The following is a 19409-nucleotide window of genomic DNA, read 5'->3' as shown; positions in this document are numbered from 1 at the left end:
GAATAAGAGAGGACTTAAAACTGTTATGGGGGTTGTCCACAGGCCTCCTGATAGCAGCAATGAAGTGGCAGAATGTATTAATTCAGAGATTAGAGAGACTTGTAGCAAAAACAGAGTTGTTTTAATGGGAGACTTTAATTTTCATATAGATTGGGAAGAGCAGAGTAGCTCAAGTCAGAAAGGTAGTGAATTTCTTGAGCGCATTCAAGATAGTTTTCTGGAGCAATATGTTCTAGAACCAACAAGAGGGCAGGCCATACTAGATTTAGTAATGAGTAATGAGCCAGGATTAGTTAATAATCTAACAGTAAGGGAACATTTATCTAACAGTGATCATAATATGATCGAATTCAATGTTAGGTTTGAAAAGGAGAAACTTAACACAGTTACTAAGATTCTAGATTTTGGTATGGCTAACTTTAATGGGATGAGACAGAGACTGACGACAGCAAACTGGTCAAAACTGTTGTCGGGTAAAACTACAGATGAACAGTGGGAGGTGTTCAAAAAAGAATTTAGCTTAATACAGGATCAGTATATACCCCTAAGGGGCAAGAGCTCTACTTACCAAATAAAACAACCATGGTCAACAAAAGAGGAGAGAGATAACATAAAACTAAAAGAAAGAGTATTAAAAAGTGCAAAGAATAGTGTAGAACCAGGGGACTGAGAGAGATATAAAGAACAGCAAAGGAAGGCAAAAAAGGTAGTAAGAGCTACAAAGAAACTTGTGAGGGATATCAAGATTAACACAAATAGTTTTTAGTGTTATATTAGAAGAAAAAGTGTAGTCCACAGGTAACGTGGGCCCTTTAAAAACAGATGCGGGTAATATTCCAAATGAAAATAAAGAAATGGCAGACTTGTTGAATAATTACTTTGTGTCAGTCTTCACAGTGGAGGAAGAGGATAATATACTTGACATTCCAGGGAAACTAATAATGAATCATGGACTGGAACTCACTAAAGTTAACGTAGTAAGAAGTGTGGATGGGAGCATAAAATTACAGAGACATTAATAGATTAAGTGAGTGGGCAAAACTGTGGTAGATGGATTTCAACGCAGGTAAGTGTGAGGTCATCCATTTTGGACCAAAAATGATAGATTTGAATATTTTTAAATGGTGAAAAGCTAGGAACAGTGGAGGTCCAAAGAGATTATGGAGTCCATGTATACAGATCACTAAAATGTAATGGTCAGCTACAAAAAAAATCAAAAAAGCTAATGGAATGTTAGCCTTTATATCTAGAAGGCTAGAATATAAAGGGGAGGAAGTTTTGCAACAGCTATACAAAGCCCTGGCTAGACCACATCTGGAGTACTGTGTACAGTTCTGGACACTGCACATTCGAAAGGATATATTGGCCTTGGAAGGAGTTCAGCACAGATTCACCAGAATGTTACCAGGGCTCCAAGGGTTAAATTATGAGGAGGGGTTACATAAATGAGCTTGTATTCCCTGGACTATAAAAGGTTAAGGGATGATTTGATTGAGGATTTTGAAAGGAATTAATAGGGTAGATAGAGACTTTTTCCACTGGTGGGAGAGTCTAGGACAAGGGAACATAACCATAAAATCAGAACCAGGCCATTCAGAGGAGAAGTTCGGAAACACTTCTTCACCCAAAGGGTGGTAGAAGTGTGGAACTCTCCCACAAAAAACAGTAGATGCTAGCTCAATTAATAATTTAAAATCTGAAATAAATATATTTTTGCTGGCCAAGGGTATTAAGGGATATGGAGCCAAGGAGGGTAAATCGAGTTAGAATACAGATCAGCCATGATCTCATTGAATGGCAGAACAGGCTCGAGGGGCTGAATGGCCTACTCCTGTTCCTATTTTCCTATAACAATCTGAAAATCCTCTTCATTCTTTTCACATCCTTCTATGCCTTGCTCCTCCCTACCTCTGTAATCTTCTACAGTTCAGCATCCCAGCACACACCCTCTGCTCTTTCCCCTCTGGTTTCAAAAGTCCTCTGAAACCCGCCTCTTTTGCCTTGCCTTACCTTAACCATAGTTTCTTATGAATCCCTGGACTTTTTGTAAATATTGTTACATGAACGATGCTATAAAAGTGAAGGTTATTGTTGCTGTCGTCGTCGTCGCTGTTAAGAACTTGAGCAGAGAGCACAGCAGTGTAAGCTATGAACAGAAAGAACTGGGAACGGAGTGAGCTGGGAACGGAGTGAGGACTTTTAAAATGGAAATTTGGAGAGAGTGAGAATTAGTTGCGGGGGGAAGGAGATGCTAAGTAAATTAACCATGGAACAAATGCCAAGTGTTCATTTGTTTATTTATACTTCAACACTTACTTATAAATGTTATTAATCTACCATATAGTTAAGAGGCAAGGGCATAAACCTAACTAACAACTTTAAGTAAGCAATAAAAATGAAATAAATAAAAACTGACATAAATAAGAGAAAAAGTACACTAATTAAACTAAATTGAGCAATAAAAAGTAACTAACGGAAATCAAATTAAATCCATTTGATAATCAAAATTTAGTATTAAAGATGAATCAGTCAGCTCTGGAAATAAATAAAGAACGAACAGGTAATAGCAGAACAGGCAGCGTGTTGGGACTACAGAATGTGGCAATTTGTAGACAGAGGGACTGACCCAGAGGAATACACCTGTGGGAAATGTCTGTCTTAAATCAGTTCAGCTCTGAGTCGTTGAGCTGGAGCATGATTTAGAGACACTCTGACACGTAAAGGAGGGAGAAGAATATCTGGATTGTTTACTCCACAACACAGTCACACCATATAGAGATAGACAGGCAAAAAGAAAGACGAGCATTTATTTATATATAGCGCTTTTCATGACCTCAGGACATCCCACAGCGCTTTACAGCCAATTAAGTACTATTGAAGTGTAGTCATTGTTGTAATGTAGGAAAAGTGACAGCCAATTTGTGCACAGGAAGGTCCCACAAACGGCAATGTGATAATAATCAGATAATCTGTTTTAATGATGTTGGTTGAGGGATAAATATTGGCCAGGACACCAGGGAGAACTCCCCTGCTCTTCTTTGAAATAGTGCCATGGGATCTTTTATGTCCACCTGGGAGGGGCAGACGGGGCCTTGGTCATCATCCAATGGACAGCACCTCCAACAGTGCAGCACTCCCTCAGTACTGCACTGAAGATTTTGTGCTCAAGTCTCTGGAGTGAGACACGAACCCACAACTTTCTGACTCTGAGGCGAGAGTGCTACCATTGAAACATGCCTAACACATCTCTACATATCTTATGCTGGTTTCGATGCAACCCCAAAACAATCCACTTTACACATCAATATATTCTCTGCAAGATTCTCTGGGCACCATTGATTGGTACATTTCCCTGCAAATGTAAGTAAGCTCTTTACCTCTGCATATGGTTTGCAATCCTTCACTACTATCACAGGCCTGAAATTCTCCATCTTAACCTTTTTCTCCAACTTGGTGTTAAAATCTTCTACAGTTGCCTCTGACATCATCATGCAGGAACTGGTATCATTGTAGACAGTCTGTAACAGGGAATAGAAAAGATAGATCTCATTTCAGTGAAGGATTTCTATAGGCGCTACATTAGAGAAACAAGAGATTTACAGGAGCAGGATTATATCAGTGTAACCTTTCACTCAAATTAGAAATGCATCATCAATGTCCTTGGATGAACTGTAAAAACCTACATAGAGCAATGAGAGACTCATACAGCCTCTTAAAAGAATAAATTTACTAATTCCTACTGCTGGCCACAATACTTACTTGTATTTCAAGCTAGCTAATCTCCCCTGGGGTTTCCCACAGTCTGGAGTCAGGTGCACAGTTGCATTTATCTGTGTTTAATCTGGCCTATCCTTTTAAGCCCATTAGTTAGGAACTCCATGAGCAAAAGTTGTCTAAATAGGCACATGCTGAAGTGAACTGATGGCTCATTGCTGATTATTTTTTTGTAGGTGGGCAGCTGCTAGTAAATCTCTAGCCCTTAGGAAGAGGCCAAGTTATCAAGGACAGAAAAAAAACTGTAGGAGGTGACTAGTTTTCTATCTTTTTTATATTGTTTTTAAGGTTATTCAGTTTAAGTGTAAAGCCTAAAGTTTGATATATAATAGACACATACTGGATGCGTCTCTCATGGCGTTACTCATGGTGAGTCAGTGGTTACACTGTTGCAAGGGGGTGTTCAGGCATGGGAGGGGGAGAAATACTCAGCTTTGGAAATAAGTCTGTAAGATATCTGTTCAAAAATGTATGTGGTATTTGACTGCTTCTTGCAAAATAGTGCTTTTCTTTCCCAAGAAGATAAATAAATATATTACTCTCACATAACACATCAACAAAAAAGTCACATAAACATAAGAACATAAGAAATAGGAGCAGGAGTGGGCCATACGGCCCCTCAAGCCTGCTCTGCCATTCAATAAGATCATGGTTGATCTACTGCCTCAACTCCACTTTCCCGCCCTATCCCCATATCCCTTGATTCCCTTAGTGTTCAAAAATCTATCGATCTCAATCTTGAATATACTCAATGACTGAGCATCCACAGCCCTGTGGGGTAAAGAATTCCAAGGATTCAAAACCCTCTGAGCGAAGATATTTTCCCTCATCTCGGTCCTAAATGGCCGACCCCTTATCTTGAGGCTATGACCCCTAGTTCTAGACTCTCCAGCCAGAGGAAACAGCTTCTCAGCATCTACCCTGTCAAGCCCGCTAAGAATTTTATACGTTTCAATGAGATCACCTCTTATTCTTCTAAACTCCAGAGAATATAGGACCATTCTACTCAATCTCTCTTCATAGGACAACCTTCTCATCCCAGGAATCAATCTAGTGAACCTTCGTTGCACCCCTCTAAGGCAAGTATATCATTCCTTAGGTAAGGAGACCAAAATTATACACAGCACTCCGACCCCCTTTCAATAATAGCTAACATACCATTTGCCTTCCTAATCACTTGCTGTACCTAGAATCATAGAATCATAGAAGTTTACAACATGGAAACAGGCCCTTCGGCCCAACATGTCCATGTCGCCCAGTTTATACCACTAAGCTAGTCCCAATTGCCTGCACTTGGCCCATATCCCTCTGTGGTGCCGTGGACGTGGATCTGGCTGTACTCCCCAGAGGAACCATCACCCTCACTCATACCGGGTGGATAGTGAGATACACTCAGGCGACTCGTGCACTACCTGCCTGGTCCTCCTTGTCTGTCAGGAGATGGCACCCATATCCCTCTATCCCTGCATATTAACTTTCTGTGATTCGTATACAAGGACACACAAATCCCTCTGATTATCAGCATTTCTTAGTTTTTTACCTTTTAAAAAATATTCTGCTTTTCTATTCTTCCTAACAAAGTGGATAATTTCACATTTTTCCACATTATACTACATGTGCCACTTTCTCGCCCACTCACTTAACCTGTTTATATCCCTTTGCAGACTCTTTGTGTCCTCCTCAAAGCTTAGTTTCCGACCTAGCTTTGTATCATCAGCAAACTTGGATACATTACACTCGGTCCCTTCATCCAAGTCACTGATGTATATTGTAAACAGCTGAGGCCCAAGCACCGATCCTTGTGGCATGCCACTAGTTACAACCTGCCAACCCGAAAATGACTGTTTGTTTTCTGTCCGTTAACCAATCCTCAATCCATGCTAATATATTACCCCTAATCCCATGAGCCCTAATCTTGTGTAACAACCTCTTGTGTGGCACATTATCAAATGCCCTTTGAAAATCCAAATATACTACCTCAGTCATCCAAGGAACTCTGGCTTTGGTTGCCCTACCTTTCCTCCTCATGGGAGTGTACCTAGATTGTACCCGAACCATCTCCTGACAGACAAGGAGGACCAGGCAGGTAGTGCACGAGTCGCCTGAGTGCATCTCACTATCCACCTGGTATGAGTACCGGTGAGGGCGATGGTTCCTCTGGGGAGTACAGCCAGAGCCACGTCCACGGCACCACAGGTGGCTCAGCTGTACCAGGGAGGGGGGGGAAGGAGGAAGATCGGGAAAGCAATAGTGATAGGGGATTCAACAGTTAGGGGAACAGACAGGCGTTTCTGCGGCCGCAGACGTGATCCCAGGATGGTATGTTGCCTCCCTGTTGCCAGGGTCAGGGATGTCACTGAGTGGCTGCAGAAAATCCTGAAGGGGCAGGGTGAACAGCCAGAGGTCATGGTCCATACTGGTACCAAAGACATAGGTAGAAAGAGGGATGAGGTCCTGCAGGCAGATTTTAGAGAGCTAGGAAAAAGATTAAGCAGGACCTCAAAAGATAGTAATCTTCCGATTACTCCCGGTGCCATGCGCTAGTGAGTATAGAAATAGGAGGATAGAACAGATGAATGTGTGGCTGGAGAGCTTTAGATTCCTGGGGCATTGGCACCGGTTCTGGGGGAGGTGAGACCTTTACAGGCCGGATGGGCTGCAACCACCTCAACAGTGCTGGGACCAATGTCCTCGCGAGGAGGTTCAGTAATGCTGTGGAGGAGGGTTTAAACTGATTTGGCAGGGGGATGGGCCCAGGATGTAGCATTGGAAAGGAGAAAAAAGGTGCACAAAGGATCAGGAGAGACAGATAGCACTAGAGTAAGAAATAGTGTGGTATTGGAAGGGATCAGAGTAAGAGCGAGTACAAGGTCTAAGATAGACTTACAGTGCATGTGTGTAAATGCATGAAGCGTGGTAAATAAGTTTGATGAACTGCAGGCGCAAATAACCGGAGGGGAATATGGCGATAACGGCTCAAAAAAGGGCAGGATAGGGTACTAAATATTCCTGGATACAAGGTGTTCAGGAAAGATAGGGAAGGAAAGAAAGGAGGTGGGGTGGCAGTATTGATTAAGGAGAATATTGCAGTGCTGGACAGAGAGGATGTCCTGGAGGGGTCAAGGACAGAATCTATTTGGTTAGAGTTAAGAAACAATAGAGGTGCCATTACACTACTGGGTGTATTCTATAGGCCACCAACTAGTGGGACTGATATAGAGGAACAAATGTGCAGGGAAATTACAGAGAGTAGTGGTGAACAGTTGTTTTTCGGACTGGAGGGAGGTGTACAGTGGTGTTCCCCAGGGGTCAGTGCAGGGAACACTGCTTTTCTTGATATATATTAATGACTTGGACTTGGGTGTACAGGGCACAATTTCCAAATTTGCAGATGACACAAAACTTGGAAGGGTAATAAACAGTGAGGAGGATAGTGATAGACTTCAAGAGGATATAGACAGGCTGGTGGCATGGGCAGACACGTGGCAGATGAAATTTAACGCAGAGAAGTGCAAAGTGATACATTTTGGTAGGAAGAATGAGGAGAGGCAATATAAACTAAAGGGTACAATTCTAATGGGGGTGCAGGAACAGAGAGACCTGAGGGTATATATGTACTGGTCGCTGAAGGTGGCAAGGCATGTTGAGAAAGCAGTTAAAAAAACATATGGGGTCCTGGGCTTTATAAGTAGAGGCATAGAGTACAAAAGCAAGGAGGTTATGATGAACCTTTTTTAAAACACTGGTTTGGCCACAGCTAGAGTATTGTGTCCAATTCTGGGTACCGCACTTTAGGAAGGATGTGGAGACCTTGGAGAGGGTGCAGAAGGGATTTACTAGAATGGTTCCAGAGAAGAGGGACTTCAGTTACATGGATGGACTGGAGAAGCTGGGGTTGTTTTCCTTAGAGCAGAGAAGGTTGAGAGGAGATTTGATAGAGGTGTTCAAAATCATGAGGGGTCTAGACAGAGTAGATAGAGAGAATCTCTTCCCATTGGCGGAAGGGTCGAGAACCAGAGGACACAGGTTTAAGGTGATTGGCAAAAGAACCAAAGACGACTTGAGGAAAAACTTTTTTACAGCGAGTGGTTATGATCTGGAATGCACTGCCTGATAGGGTGGTGGAGGCAGATTCAATCTTGGCTTTCAAAAGGGAATTGGATGAGTACTTGAAGGGAAAAAATCTGCAGGGCTACGGGGAAAGGGCGGGGGAGTGGGACTAGCTGGACTGCTCTTGCAGAGAGCCAGTAAGGGCTCGACAGGCCAAATGGCCTCCTTCTGTGCTGTAACCATTCTATAATTCTATCCGCTGGTTCCCCCTTACCTACCCTACTAGTTGCACCCCCAAAAAACTCTAATAGATTTGTCAAACATGATTTCCCTCTCATAAAACCATGTTGACTCTGCCTAATCACATTATGGTTTTCTGAGTACCCTGTTACTACGTCCTTAATAATAGATTCTAGCATTTTCCCTACTACTGATGTCAGGCTGACTGGCCTATAGTCCACTGTTTTCTCTCTCCCTCCTTTCTTGAATAGCAGGATTATATTTGCTACCTTCCAATCCACGGGGGCTGTTCTAAAATCTACGGACTTCTGGAAGATGAAAACCAATGCATCCACTATCTCTGCAGCCACCACTTTTAAAACCCTAGGATACAGGCTATCAGGTCCAGGGGATTTGTCGGCTTTTCGTCCCATTAATTTCTCCGGTACTTTTTCTTTACTAATCTTATTTACTTTATGTTCCTCACTCTCATTAGACCCTTGGTTCCCCACTATGTGGTATGTTTTCCTCCACACGGTATGTTTTTTTGATGTGGAGATGCCGGTGATGGACTGGGGTTGACAAATGTAAAGAATCTTACAACACCAGGTTATAGTCCAACAATTTTATTTGAAAATCACAAGCTTTCGGAGATTATCTCCTTCGTCAGGTGAGTGACGAAGGAGATAATCTCCGAAAGCTTGTGATTTTCAAATAAAATTGTTGGACTATAACCTGGTGTTGTAAGATTCTTTACATATGTTTTTTTGTGTCTTCTACTGTGAAGACAGATACAAAATATTTGTTTAACGTCTCTGCCATTTCCTTATTCCCCATTTTAATTTCTCCTATCTCTGTCTCGAAGGGACCCACATTTATGTTCGCTAATCTCTTCCTTTTTACATATTTGTAGAAGCTTTTACAATCTGTTTTCATATTTCTTACTAGTTTACTCTCATATTCAATTTTCTCTCTCTTTATGAATTTATTGGTCATCCTTTGCTGATTTCTAAAGCCCTCCCAATCCTCAGGGTTACTAGCCTTTTTGGCAACATTGTAAGCCTCTTCTTTTAATCTAATACTATCCTCAACTTCTCTCGTTAGCCACAGTTGGATCACTTTTCACGTGGATTTTTTATTCCTCAAGGGAATGTATATTCGTTGATAATTATGAATTATTTCTTTAAATGTTCACCATTGCTTATCTACCATCAGATCTTTATTCTAATTTCCCAATCTACCTTAGTCAACTCGCCCCTCATACCTACATAATTGGCTTTGTTTAAATTTAAGGGCCTAGTTTCAGACTTAACTACATCACTCTCAAACTCAACATGAAATTCTTTCATATTATGATCACTCTTCCCCAGAAGATCCTTAACTATAAGATTACTAATTAGCCCTGTCTCATTACACATTACTAGATCTAAAATAGCCTGTTCCGTAGTTGGTACCTTGACATATTGTACTAGAAAACTATCTCGAATGCATTCCATGAACTCGTTCTCCAAACTACTTCTGCCAATTTGGTTTGCCCAGTCCATACGAAGATCAAAGTCCCCCACGACTATTGCAGTACCCTTGTTATATACTCCTCTAATTTCCTGATTTATACTTTGTCCAACATTATAACTACTGTTAGAGGGCCTATATAAAAAAAATCCCACCAGTGTTTTCTGCCTCTTGTTATTTCTTAGCTCTACCCATTCTGATTCTACATCCTGATTTTCTGAGCTAAGATCCTGTCTCACTACTGCCTTTATCTCTTCCTTTATTATCAAGGTTACCCCCCTCCCCCACCCCCACCCCATCCTCCTTTTCCATTTTGTCTGTCTTTTCTAAAAGTCAAGTACTCTGGAATATTTAGTTCCCAACCTTGGTCAACCTGCAACCACGTCTCAATAATGGCTACTAGATCAAACCCATTTATCTCCATTTGTGCCATTAATTCATCTATCTTGTCACGAATGCTTCGTGCATTCAGATATAGTGCATTTAATTTTAACTTTTTACTGTTTTTCCCTGATGTGACCTTAGTCACTAATGCCCTATTAGCATTGTTAAACTTTCTGTTCCTTCCTGACACACTTCTGTTCCTTCCTGACACACTGCTCTACAGCCTTGGCTTTTCTCTCTAGACATATAAATTTACCCTTACCTGAACCCTCCCCCGCCCCCACCTTATTAGTTTAAAGCCCTAGCTACCGCCCTAGTTGTTAGATTCGCCAGGACACTGGTCCCAGCCCAGTTTATGTGGAACCCTTCCCAACAGAACAGCTCCCTCTTTCCCCAGTACTGGTGCCAGTGCCCAATGAATTGAAACCCCCCTGCTTCCCACACCACTCTTTCAGCCACATATTTAACCATCTAATCTGTTTGTCCCTATGCCAATTTGCACGTGGTAAATAAATACGTCTCTGTATATCTTATGGGCAGGGGAGCAAAGGAGCTACTCTTTACCTAGGATATCAAATAGGCATTCCGTCTCTTCTATTTAGGGTGTAGTTTTTATAGGCAGCGTCAAAAAATATAAAACTGAGGAAAATGTTAAACTAATTCACAAATTTTGTTCTAAAATGGATAGCCAGGTGGTGAAGGATAGAATACCAGAGCCTGGTCTTCAGTTGCTTCCAAGCCTTTATTCACAGAGATCCACATTACCACACCCTAGATCAGCTCTCATAAATGGATACAAGAGTTTCCAATTGATATGCATCACCTGAATACAATTAACACTAATTGATATAAATCACAGGGATACAATTAACATATTTCATTCCAGAAAATACATGGACCAGCGATCCCAGCAATTTGCTTTACGCTGCTTTGATGTTTTAATACAAAACAAAAATTGAGATTACCTTAACTGTTTCTACTAATGGCTTCGCAGGGAGAATTGGTCCTCAATCTACACCCACGGTCAGCGTGAGAGAATGGAGGCAGAACTTAAAAAAAGCAAAACCCAAACTCTAAACGGACAGTCTTGCTTTCAATCAAAAAGATTATGAGAATTAGAGGCATGGGTGTAAGCTGGGAGCTGTAGACTATTACCTATTGAATCTCTTTAGTTGGGAGTGATAGTTCTGGGAAATACTATCTCTGGGAACTCAAGTCATTAGCTTTTCAGAGAGGCACAAACTTCCAATGGAAAACATTGTTAAAGTCATTTTAAAACACAAAACATTACTGGATAGGTCAACTTAATACTTCCTTGTAACTTTTGTAAATTTTTAATCCTTTATTATATTGTAAACCTATTTCCACTAAGTTTCTCAGCTTAATGAGAAAGGAAGATGTTGATTGAATGGATTTTCAAAGAAAAATGGTAACTTCCATAAGCAGATCAAGTTTCCTGTGAACAGTCACTTACAAATTTATAACGAATGTGATAGTGCGCCACAGAACTAATAGTGACTCCTAATCATGGTATCAACCACTGAACATCAAGTGGGATGCCTATCATGCGCTCCTGCCTCTTTGAAATGTGGAAAATACCACATCATCAGACCAAAGTGTATGGGCTTATTAGGTTTATTTACAAGTAGGATAATACAGAGAAGCAGTAAAGCACAGCATGTTACTAATAACGCAATTAGGATACAATCAATCCACAAAGGTTTAAAATACCATTAGAATTTATCGCCAGGAAATGCAAGTAAACGGGGTTTCTACCACTCTTAATCAGAGGGAATTATCATATCATAATGCACGTGTTAACTATCTAGAAAAATATAGCAAAGTTAATTTTTTTCATATTTTCTTTGCTACCCTTTCATTCTTGCGGTAAACATACAGTAAAATCACTGAGGAAACAGAATAATTATAGTCTTGAGGAAAAGTTTAATAATGATGAGTGTTGCAGGAAGAACTGGTTCACTGTACTCAGAGTTGCTACCATTGTGCTGCTGTCAAACATATGTATATTACAAGGAGTGCTTTTGTATATTGAGGAGCATCTATATTTTAGAACTATCCTGTTGATGCTCAGACCCAGGGCAGGGATCAGATTTTAATGCTAACAGGATAGATTTTAACAGGATAGAGTTAAGAATAGGTTAAATAGGTGATTGAAGGAAAGAGGGATAGAAGGATATGGGAACACATGGTATTCGGACTGCTACTTTTGTGGAGGATAAACACTAATATGGAATGGCCTATTTCTGAGTTGTAATTTCCATGTAACTCTGTAAAAAAAAAACAGGGATAACTCAATAATTGCAGCACCCACTGGGATCACGAAACCTCCCTGCACAATCATTTCACAAAAAGCAGAAAACAAAATTGCTACCACTACCACAGCGACTCCTGCCATCCCTCACAGTGGTTTTCCCATGTTAAACTGAGCTGTCACCTCTGAAAATTGAAACTTGAAATAAAAGGGTACATTTTCAGCTTTAATACTCCCGCCACAGCGTTTTACGTAGGTAAGTTCCTAATTTGCTTTCCGAGTATGCAAAGATATGTGCCGGGGTGCTAAAGATGAAAATTTATCCCAAAATTAGTAAAGAAGGACAGGTACCTGCACATGGGCCAGCACACTGTGTATGCACACAACACAAAGTTTACAGCGATTAGAACAGCAGCACCATCCAGGTGAGTGCTGGGAGAACTGATAACAGGAGGTTGGGAGCCATGTCTTATCACAGCCCTGAATTTAATCTTTCAGTCCAAATTAGATTTTCCACCCATTGACTATAAATGCTCAAGCCCCGCCTCTACATTTATAGTGAGCAGACTCCGCAAGTCTCTCGGTGTCCTTCATCTAAAGCTATATCTTCAGGTTGGCTTCCTAGATCCTTAGGAAATCTAGAAATTAATCTGCCTTCTTTATATTGTCAAGTAGGATTTACAATTTTTAGCAGATTTGATTGCTAGTCCCTTTCCAAAATTAATAGGTTTCACATTTAAGGTTTGATAGTATGATTCCAGCATAAGCAGCACCAGGATTGTATCCATGGGCAGCTACACACACCAACACAGTATGAGGAGGTGGATTCGCGGGATGATGTAAGCCCAGCTCACGTATATAACAAACCCGCTCTCTGCACTTTTGGTGCCTTGGGAATATGATCATGTGAGGATGGGGCAGGGGGGAAATCACTGGAGCAAGCCGCCCTTAAAGGCTACAGCTCCAATTTAAAGGGAATGCAACCACATCAGGAGGGCAAAAAGTTATAAGCTAGGAAAAGTCTCTACTGAGTAAAGCGGAAAAAAAAGTGGGTGGCAACAAAAATGCAGATGCAGGAAATGGAGGAATCAGTGATGCAGAAGTGCAGCATCTGAATCCTCCTCTGACAGATGGTAATGTGGGAATGCTGCTGCACAAGGTAGTTTGAACAGGATTATCCTGTTTGGCACTCCAAAGCACCCTCCCCAGAGGGCAGCAAAGCAGTACATCTGGCAGAAGGTGTCAGTGCTATGTACAGTACCTGCAGGACTGGGAGCAAATGAAAGTAGAGCGGTGCAGGAATTTAGGCAAGAAGTTTCAGAGAGTAGGACAGAAACAGCTCAAGGGTCTATCACCAAAGGTGGAGCAGGGCCGGGATGCAAAGAAAGTCAGAGTCGGAGGACCAGAGGGCATGGAAGAAGAGTTAACATGGGACAGGGCCATGGAGCCATATATAAATGAGAATTTTAAATTCAATCTGTTGGGGGATGAGGAGCCAGTGTAGGTTAACCAGAATGAAAGTGAATGGGAAGCAGGGCTCAGTGGGAGACATGGGCCCCAATATTAGCGGGGAGGCGGGATGGCAGCGGGGGGGGGGTGTGGCGATTGGGCGTGTGGGTAACCCGCCTAATAAAATCTGTCCGTTCCCCACGCGATCGCGGGTCAATTGAGCCACATAAAGTGGCTTCCGGGTTCGCCGTCCGAAAGCTGCGCAGCGGGCGGACTGTGCACCCGCATCACAGACTGTCAGCTGGAGGAGCTCTACTTAAAGCGGCAGTCCTCCAATGACTGCTCCTGGAGCAAACACCCACACAGCACAATGGAGCAGCACAGGGGAAAGACTGCTCCTAGATTTAGTGATGCCTCACTCCAGGTGCTACTGGATGGGGTGAGAAGGAGGAGGGATGTCTTCTACCCGGCGGACGAGAGGTAGTGGCCTGCCTCTGCCACCAAGAAGGCCTGGCTCCAGGTGGCAGAGGAGGTCACCAGCAGCGGCATCTCCCGCACCTGGATCCAGTGCTGGAAGCGCTTCAGTGACCTAACTAGGTCAGCCAAAGTGAGTACACTTACTCATTCTTCTACATTCCATTTCCACATCGCCGCTCCCACCCCCCAACTCATTCTGTACTGCCAACACTACTCTATTCTATGGTTCATTCTCGGACTGGCAACCAGTAGCCAGTGGTGTTCCGCAGGGGTCGGTGCTGGGTCCCCAACTCTTTACAATCTATATTAACGATTTGGAGGAGGGGACAGAGTGTAACATATCAAAGTTTGCAGATGATACAAAGATGGGAGGGAAAGTAGAGAGTGAGGAGGACATAAAAAACCAACAAGGGGATATAGACAGGCTGGGTGAGTGGGCGGAGATTTGGCAGATGCAATACAATATTGGAAAATGTGAGGTTATGCACTTTGGCAGGAAAAATCAGAGAGCAAGTTATTATCTTGATGGCAAGAGACTGGAAAGTACTGCAGTACAAAGGGATCTGGGGGTCCTAGTGCAAGAAAATCAAAAAGTTAGTATGCAGGTGCAACAGGTGATCAAGAAGGCCAACGGAATGTTGGCGTTTATTGCTAGGGGGATAGAATATAAAAACAGGGAGGTATTGCTGCAGTTATATAAGGTATTGGTGAGACCGCACCTGCATACAGTTTTGGTGTCCATACTTAAGAAAAGACATACTTGCTCTCGAGGCAGTACAAAGAAGGTTCACTCGGTTAATCCCGGGGATGAGGGGGCGGACATATGAGGAGAGGTTGAGTAGATTGGGACTCTACTCATTGGAGTTCAGAAGAATGAGAGGCGATCTTATTGAAACATATAAGATTGTGAAGGGGCTTGATCGGGTGGATGCGGTAAGGATGTTCCCAAAGATGGGTGAAACTAGAACTGGGGGCATAATCTTAGAATTAGGGGCTGTTCCTTCAAAACTGAGATGAGGGGAAACTTCTTCACTCAGAGGGTAGTAGGTCTGTGGAATTTGCTGCCCCAGGAAGCTGTGGAAGCTACATCATTGAATAAATTTAAAACAGAAATAGACAGTTTCCGAGAGGTAAAGGGAATTAGGGGTTACGGGGAGCGGGCAGGAAATTGGACATGAATTCAGATTTGAGGTTAGGATCAGATCAGCCATGATCTTATTAAATGGCGGAGCAGGCTCGAAGGGCCGATTGGCCTACTCCTGCTCCTATTTCTTATGTTCTATCACATCACTCTTCACATCCACTGAAAGCTCATCCTTAACTTATCTGCACTTCCTCACCTCCCCATTACTCACCCCACCACTACCACTCAACCCAATTCTCATACAATGTCATGGCTCTGTCTCATTATCACCCTCTGATGCATCTCTTTCACGGTCAGCCGCACCCAAACCAATGCATTCATTGGTTGGCCACGTCACCATCACTCACTCACGCATCTGTACTTTCTCCCCTAATAGAAGAAGAAAGCCCAGAATGCACAGGAGAGGGCGAGGACCAGAGGGGGGCCGCAACAGATAGTCGTCCTCACAGACACGGAGCAGGAGGCGCTGGAGCTGAGCCACATCCTCGAGTGCCTGTTTATGAAAACACCATCACAGGAGCAAAAGAAAACTTTGTTGTGCTTGTTCAGTTCATTCTGCCATTTCTGATCTCCAGTCTCCAGCACGCTGTCGTACCAGATCACCAGACTGTGAGGAACAGCTGACTGCATCCTGGTATGGTAGTAACTAAGAAACTCAGGCACATTCTTAACTGCATTGGGACTCAACTCATTTTCAATGTTAACCAACCATCCATGAAACTGAAAGCACTGGGGATGCAGAGACTGGCACCCGACAAACGTCTGGTGACAGAACTTTAACATTCAGTACACACAATATGAATTGACGTTAACATGCCTTGCCATCTTCAGCACCTCAGTACGCTCATTACAACATGACACATCAGAGACCATGCTTAATATTGCCTTCTGTTCTCTTAAACGGCCTTCAGCGACCACTGTGACAGCAGAGGGCGATTCCTCAGAGGACCTGCTGGCCTCTGAGGGTGCACCGTCACATCTGAGCGAGCCATCCACCAGCGCAGATACACGCACCTCGGTGAGTCCCAGTCCACAGTTAGTTGGGGTCGCACATGGTGAGTTACCACACAAGTGAGCACGAGCAGACACTGGTGGCAGGGGCAGCTGTGGAGAGTCCGGGTCGGTGGGAGCACTCCTCTCCAGGCTCTGCTCAGCTGGACACAGATGCTGAACCCTGGGAGCCATCTTTTAAAAGGAGAATGATCGAGGGGCAGCAGCACATTTGCAAGGTGCTGGAACAGGTGCCACGCACACTCTCCACAATTCTGCAGAGGATGGAGGAGTCCAACTCCTGCACGAGTGGAATGGTGGCACAGGTACGCGAGGGAATCTCAGATACTGTCACAGGGACATGAGGGCATGTCTGAGATAGTGTCGCGGGTAAGTGCGGGAATGTCTGCGTTGGAGGGAAGGCTAGCCTCCATGGAGCTTCAAGCGTGGCTCACAAAGGAGTCTATTCAGGCCCTGACAACGGCCGTTCGGACTCAGGGTGAACAACATTCTGCCGCCTTAAACAGGCAGGCAGATACACTAGCACTGACCTTACAATATTGCCTTCTGTTCTCTTAAACGGCCTTCAGCGACGTAATGTCCTTTAGGGAAAGAAACCGGCCGTCCTTACCCGGTCTGGCCTATATGTGACTCCAGACCCACAGCAATGTGGTTGATTCTTAATTGCCCTCTGAAATGGCCTAGCAAGCCACTCAGTTGTAAAATCTCGCTACGAAAAGTCATAAGAAGAATAAAACCGGACGGACCACCCGGCATCGGACCACTAGGCACTGGACACGACAACGGCAAAACACCAAGCCCAGTCGACCCTGCAAGGTCTTCCTAACTAACATCTGGGGACTTGTGCCAAAATTGGGAGAGCTGTCCCACAGACTAGTCAAGCAACAGCCTGACATAGCCATACTTACAGAATCATATCTTTCAGCCAATGTCCCAGACTCTTCCATCACCATCCCTGGGTATGTCCTGTCCCACCGGCAAGACAGACCCACCAGAGGTGGCGGTACAGTGATATACAGTCAGGAGGGAGTGGCCCTGGGAGTCCTCAACATTGACTCTGGACCCCATGAAATCTCATGGCATCAGGTCAAACATGGGCAAGGAAACCTCCTGCTGATTACCACCTACCGTCCTCCCTCAGCTGATGAATCAATCGTCCTCCATGTTGAGCACCACTTGGAGGAAGCACTGAGGGTAGCAAGGGCACAAAATGTACTCTGGGTGGGGGACTTCAATGTCCATCACCAAGAGTGGCTCGGTAGCACCACTACTGACCGAGCTGGCCGAGTCCTGAAGGACATAGCTGCCAGACTGGGCCTGCGGCAGGTGGTGAGCGAACCAACACGAGGGAAAAACTTACTTGACCTCGTCCTCACCAATCTACCTGTCGCAAATGCATCTATCCATGACAGTATTGGTAGGAGTGACCACCGCACAGTCCTTGTGGAGATGAAGTCCTGTCTTCGCACTGAGGACACCATCCAATGTGTTGTGTGGCACTACCACCGTGCTAAATGGGATAGATTCAGAACAGATCTAGCAGCTCAAAACTGGGCATCCATGAGGCACTGTGGGCCATCAGCAGCAGCAGAATTGTATTCCACCACAATCTGTAACCTCATGGCCCGGCATATTCCTCACTCTACCATTACCAACAAGCCAGGGGATCAACCCTGGTTCAATGAGGAGTGTAGAAGAGCATGCCAGGAGCAGCACCAGGCATACCTAAAAATGAGGTGCCAACCTGGTGAAGCTACAACTCAGGACTACATGCACGCGAAACAACGGAAGCAACAGGCTATAGACAGAGCTAAGCGATTCCACAACCAACCGATCAGATCAAAGCTCTGCAGTCCTGCCACATCCAGTCGTGAATGGTGGTGGACAATTAAACAACTAACGGGAGGAGGAGGCTCTGCAAACATCCCCATCCTCAATGATGGCGGAGTCCAGCACGTGAGTGCAAAAGACAAGGCTGAAGCGTTTGCAACCATCGTCAGCCAGAAGTGCCGAGTGGATGATCCATCTCAGCCTCCTCCCGATATCCCCACCATCACGGAAGCCAGTCTTCGGCCAATTCGATTCACTCCACGTGATATCAAGAAACGGCTGAGTGCACTGGATACAGCAAAGGCTATGGGCCCCGACAACATCCCAGCTGTAGTGCTGAAGACTTGTGCTCCAGAACTAGCTGCGCCTCTAGCCAAGCTGTTCCAGTACAGCTACAAAATTGGCATCTACCCGACAATGTGGAAAATTGCCCAGGTATGTCCTGTCCACAAAAAGCAGGACAAATCCAATCCGGCCAATTACCGCCCCATCAGTCTACTCTCAATCATCAGCAAAGTGATGGAAGGTGTCGTCGACAGTGCTATCAAGCGGCACTTACTCACCAATAACCTGCTCACCGATGCTCAGTTTGGGTTCCACCAGGACCACTCGGCTCCAGACCTCATTACAGCCTTGGTCCAAACATGGACAAAAGAGCTGAATTCCAGAGGTGAGGTGAGTGACTGCCCTTGACATCAAGGCAGCATTTGACAGAGTGTGGCACCAAGGAGCCTGAGTAAAATTGAAGTCAATGGGAATCAGGGGGAAAACTCTCCAGTGGCTGGAGTCATACCTAGCACAAAGGAAGATGGTAGTGGTTGTTGGAGGCCAATCATCTCAGCCCCAAGACATTGCTGCAGGAGTTCTTCAGGGCAGTGTCCTAGGCCCAACCATCTTCAGCTGCTTCATCAATGACCTTCCCTCCATCGTAAGGTCAGAAATGGGGATGTTCGCTGATGACTGCACAGTGTTCAGTTCCATTCGCAACCCCTCAAATAATGAAGCAGTCCGAGCCCGCATACAGCAAGACCTGGACAACATCCAGGCTTGGGCTCATAAGTGGCAAGTAACATTCGCGCCAGATAAATGCCAGGCAATGACCATCTCCAACAAGAGAGAGTCTAACCACCTCCCCTTGACATTCAACGGCATTACCATCGCCGAATCCCCCACCATCAACATCCTGGGGGTCACCATTGACCAGAAACTTAACTGGACCAGCCATATAAATACTGTGGCTACGAGAGCAGGTCAGAGGCTGGGTATTCTGCGGCGAGTGACTCACCT

General features: G+C 44.2%; 1 protein-coding gene across 1 annotated transcript in view; it reads right to left on the bottom strand.

Annotated features, from left to right (window-relative positions):
• Positions 1–19409, bottom strand: part of marc1 (mitochondrial amidoxime reducing component 1) — a 58968-nt gene that overhangs the window by 25556 nt on the left and 14003 nt on the right. Inside the window, exon 4 of the mRNA XM_067988959.1 lies at positions 3378–3518. Within this exon, the coding sequence (XP_067845060.1) occupies positions 3378–3518 (141 nt within the window). The remainder of the gene's footprint in view (positions 1–3377; positions 3519–19409) is intronic.

The sequence above is a fragment of the Heptranchias perlo genome, chromosome 8 (genome assembly GCF_035084215.1).
Source record: "Heptranchias perlo isolate sHepPer1 chromosome 8, sHepPer1.hap1, whole genome shotgun sequence".
NCBI lineage: Eukaryota > Metazoa > Chordata > Chondrichthyes > Hexanchiformes > Hexanchidae > Heptranchias > Heptranchias perlo.
The sequence above is the reverse complement of the archived record's forward strand: the minus strand, read 5'-3'. Positions and strand labels throughout refer to the sequence as shown.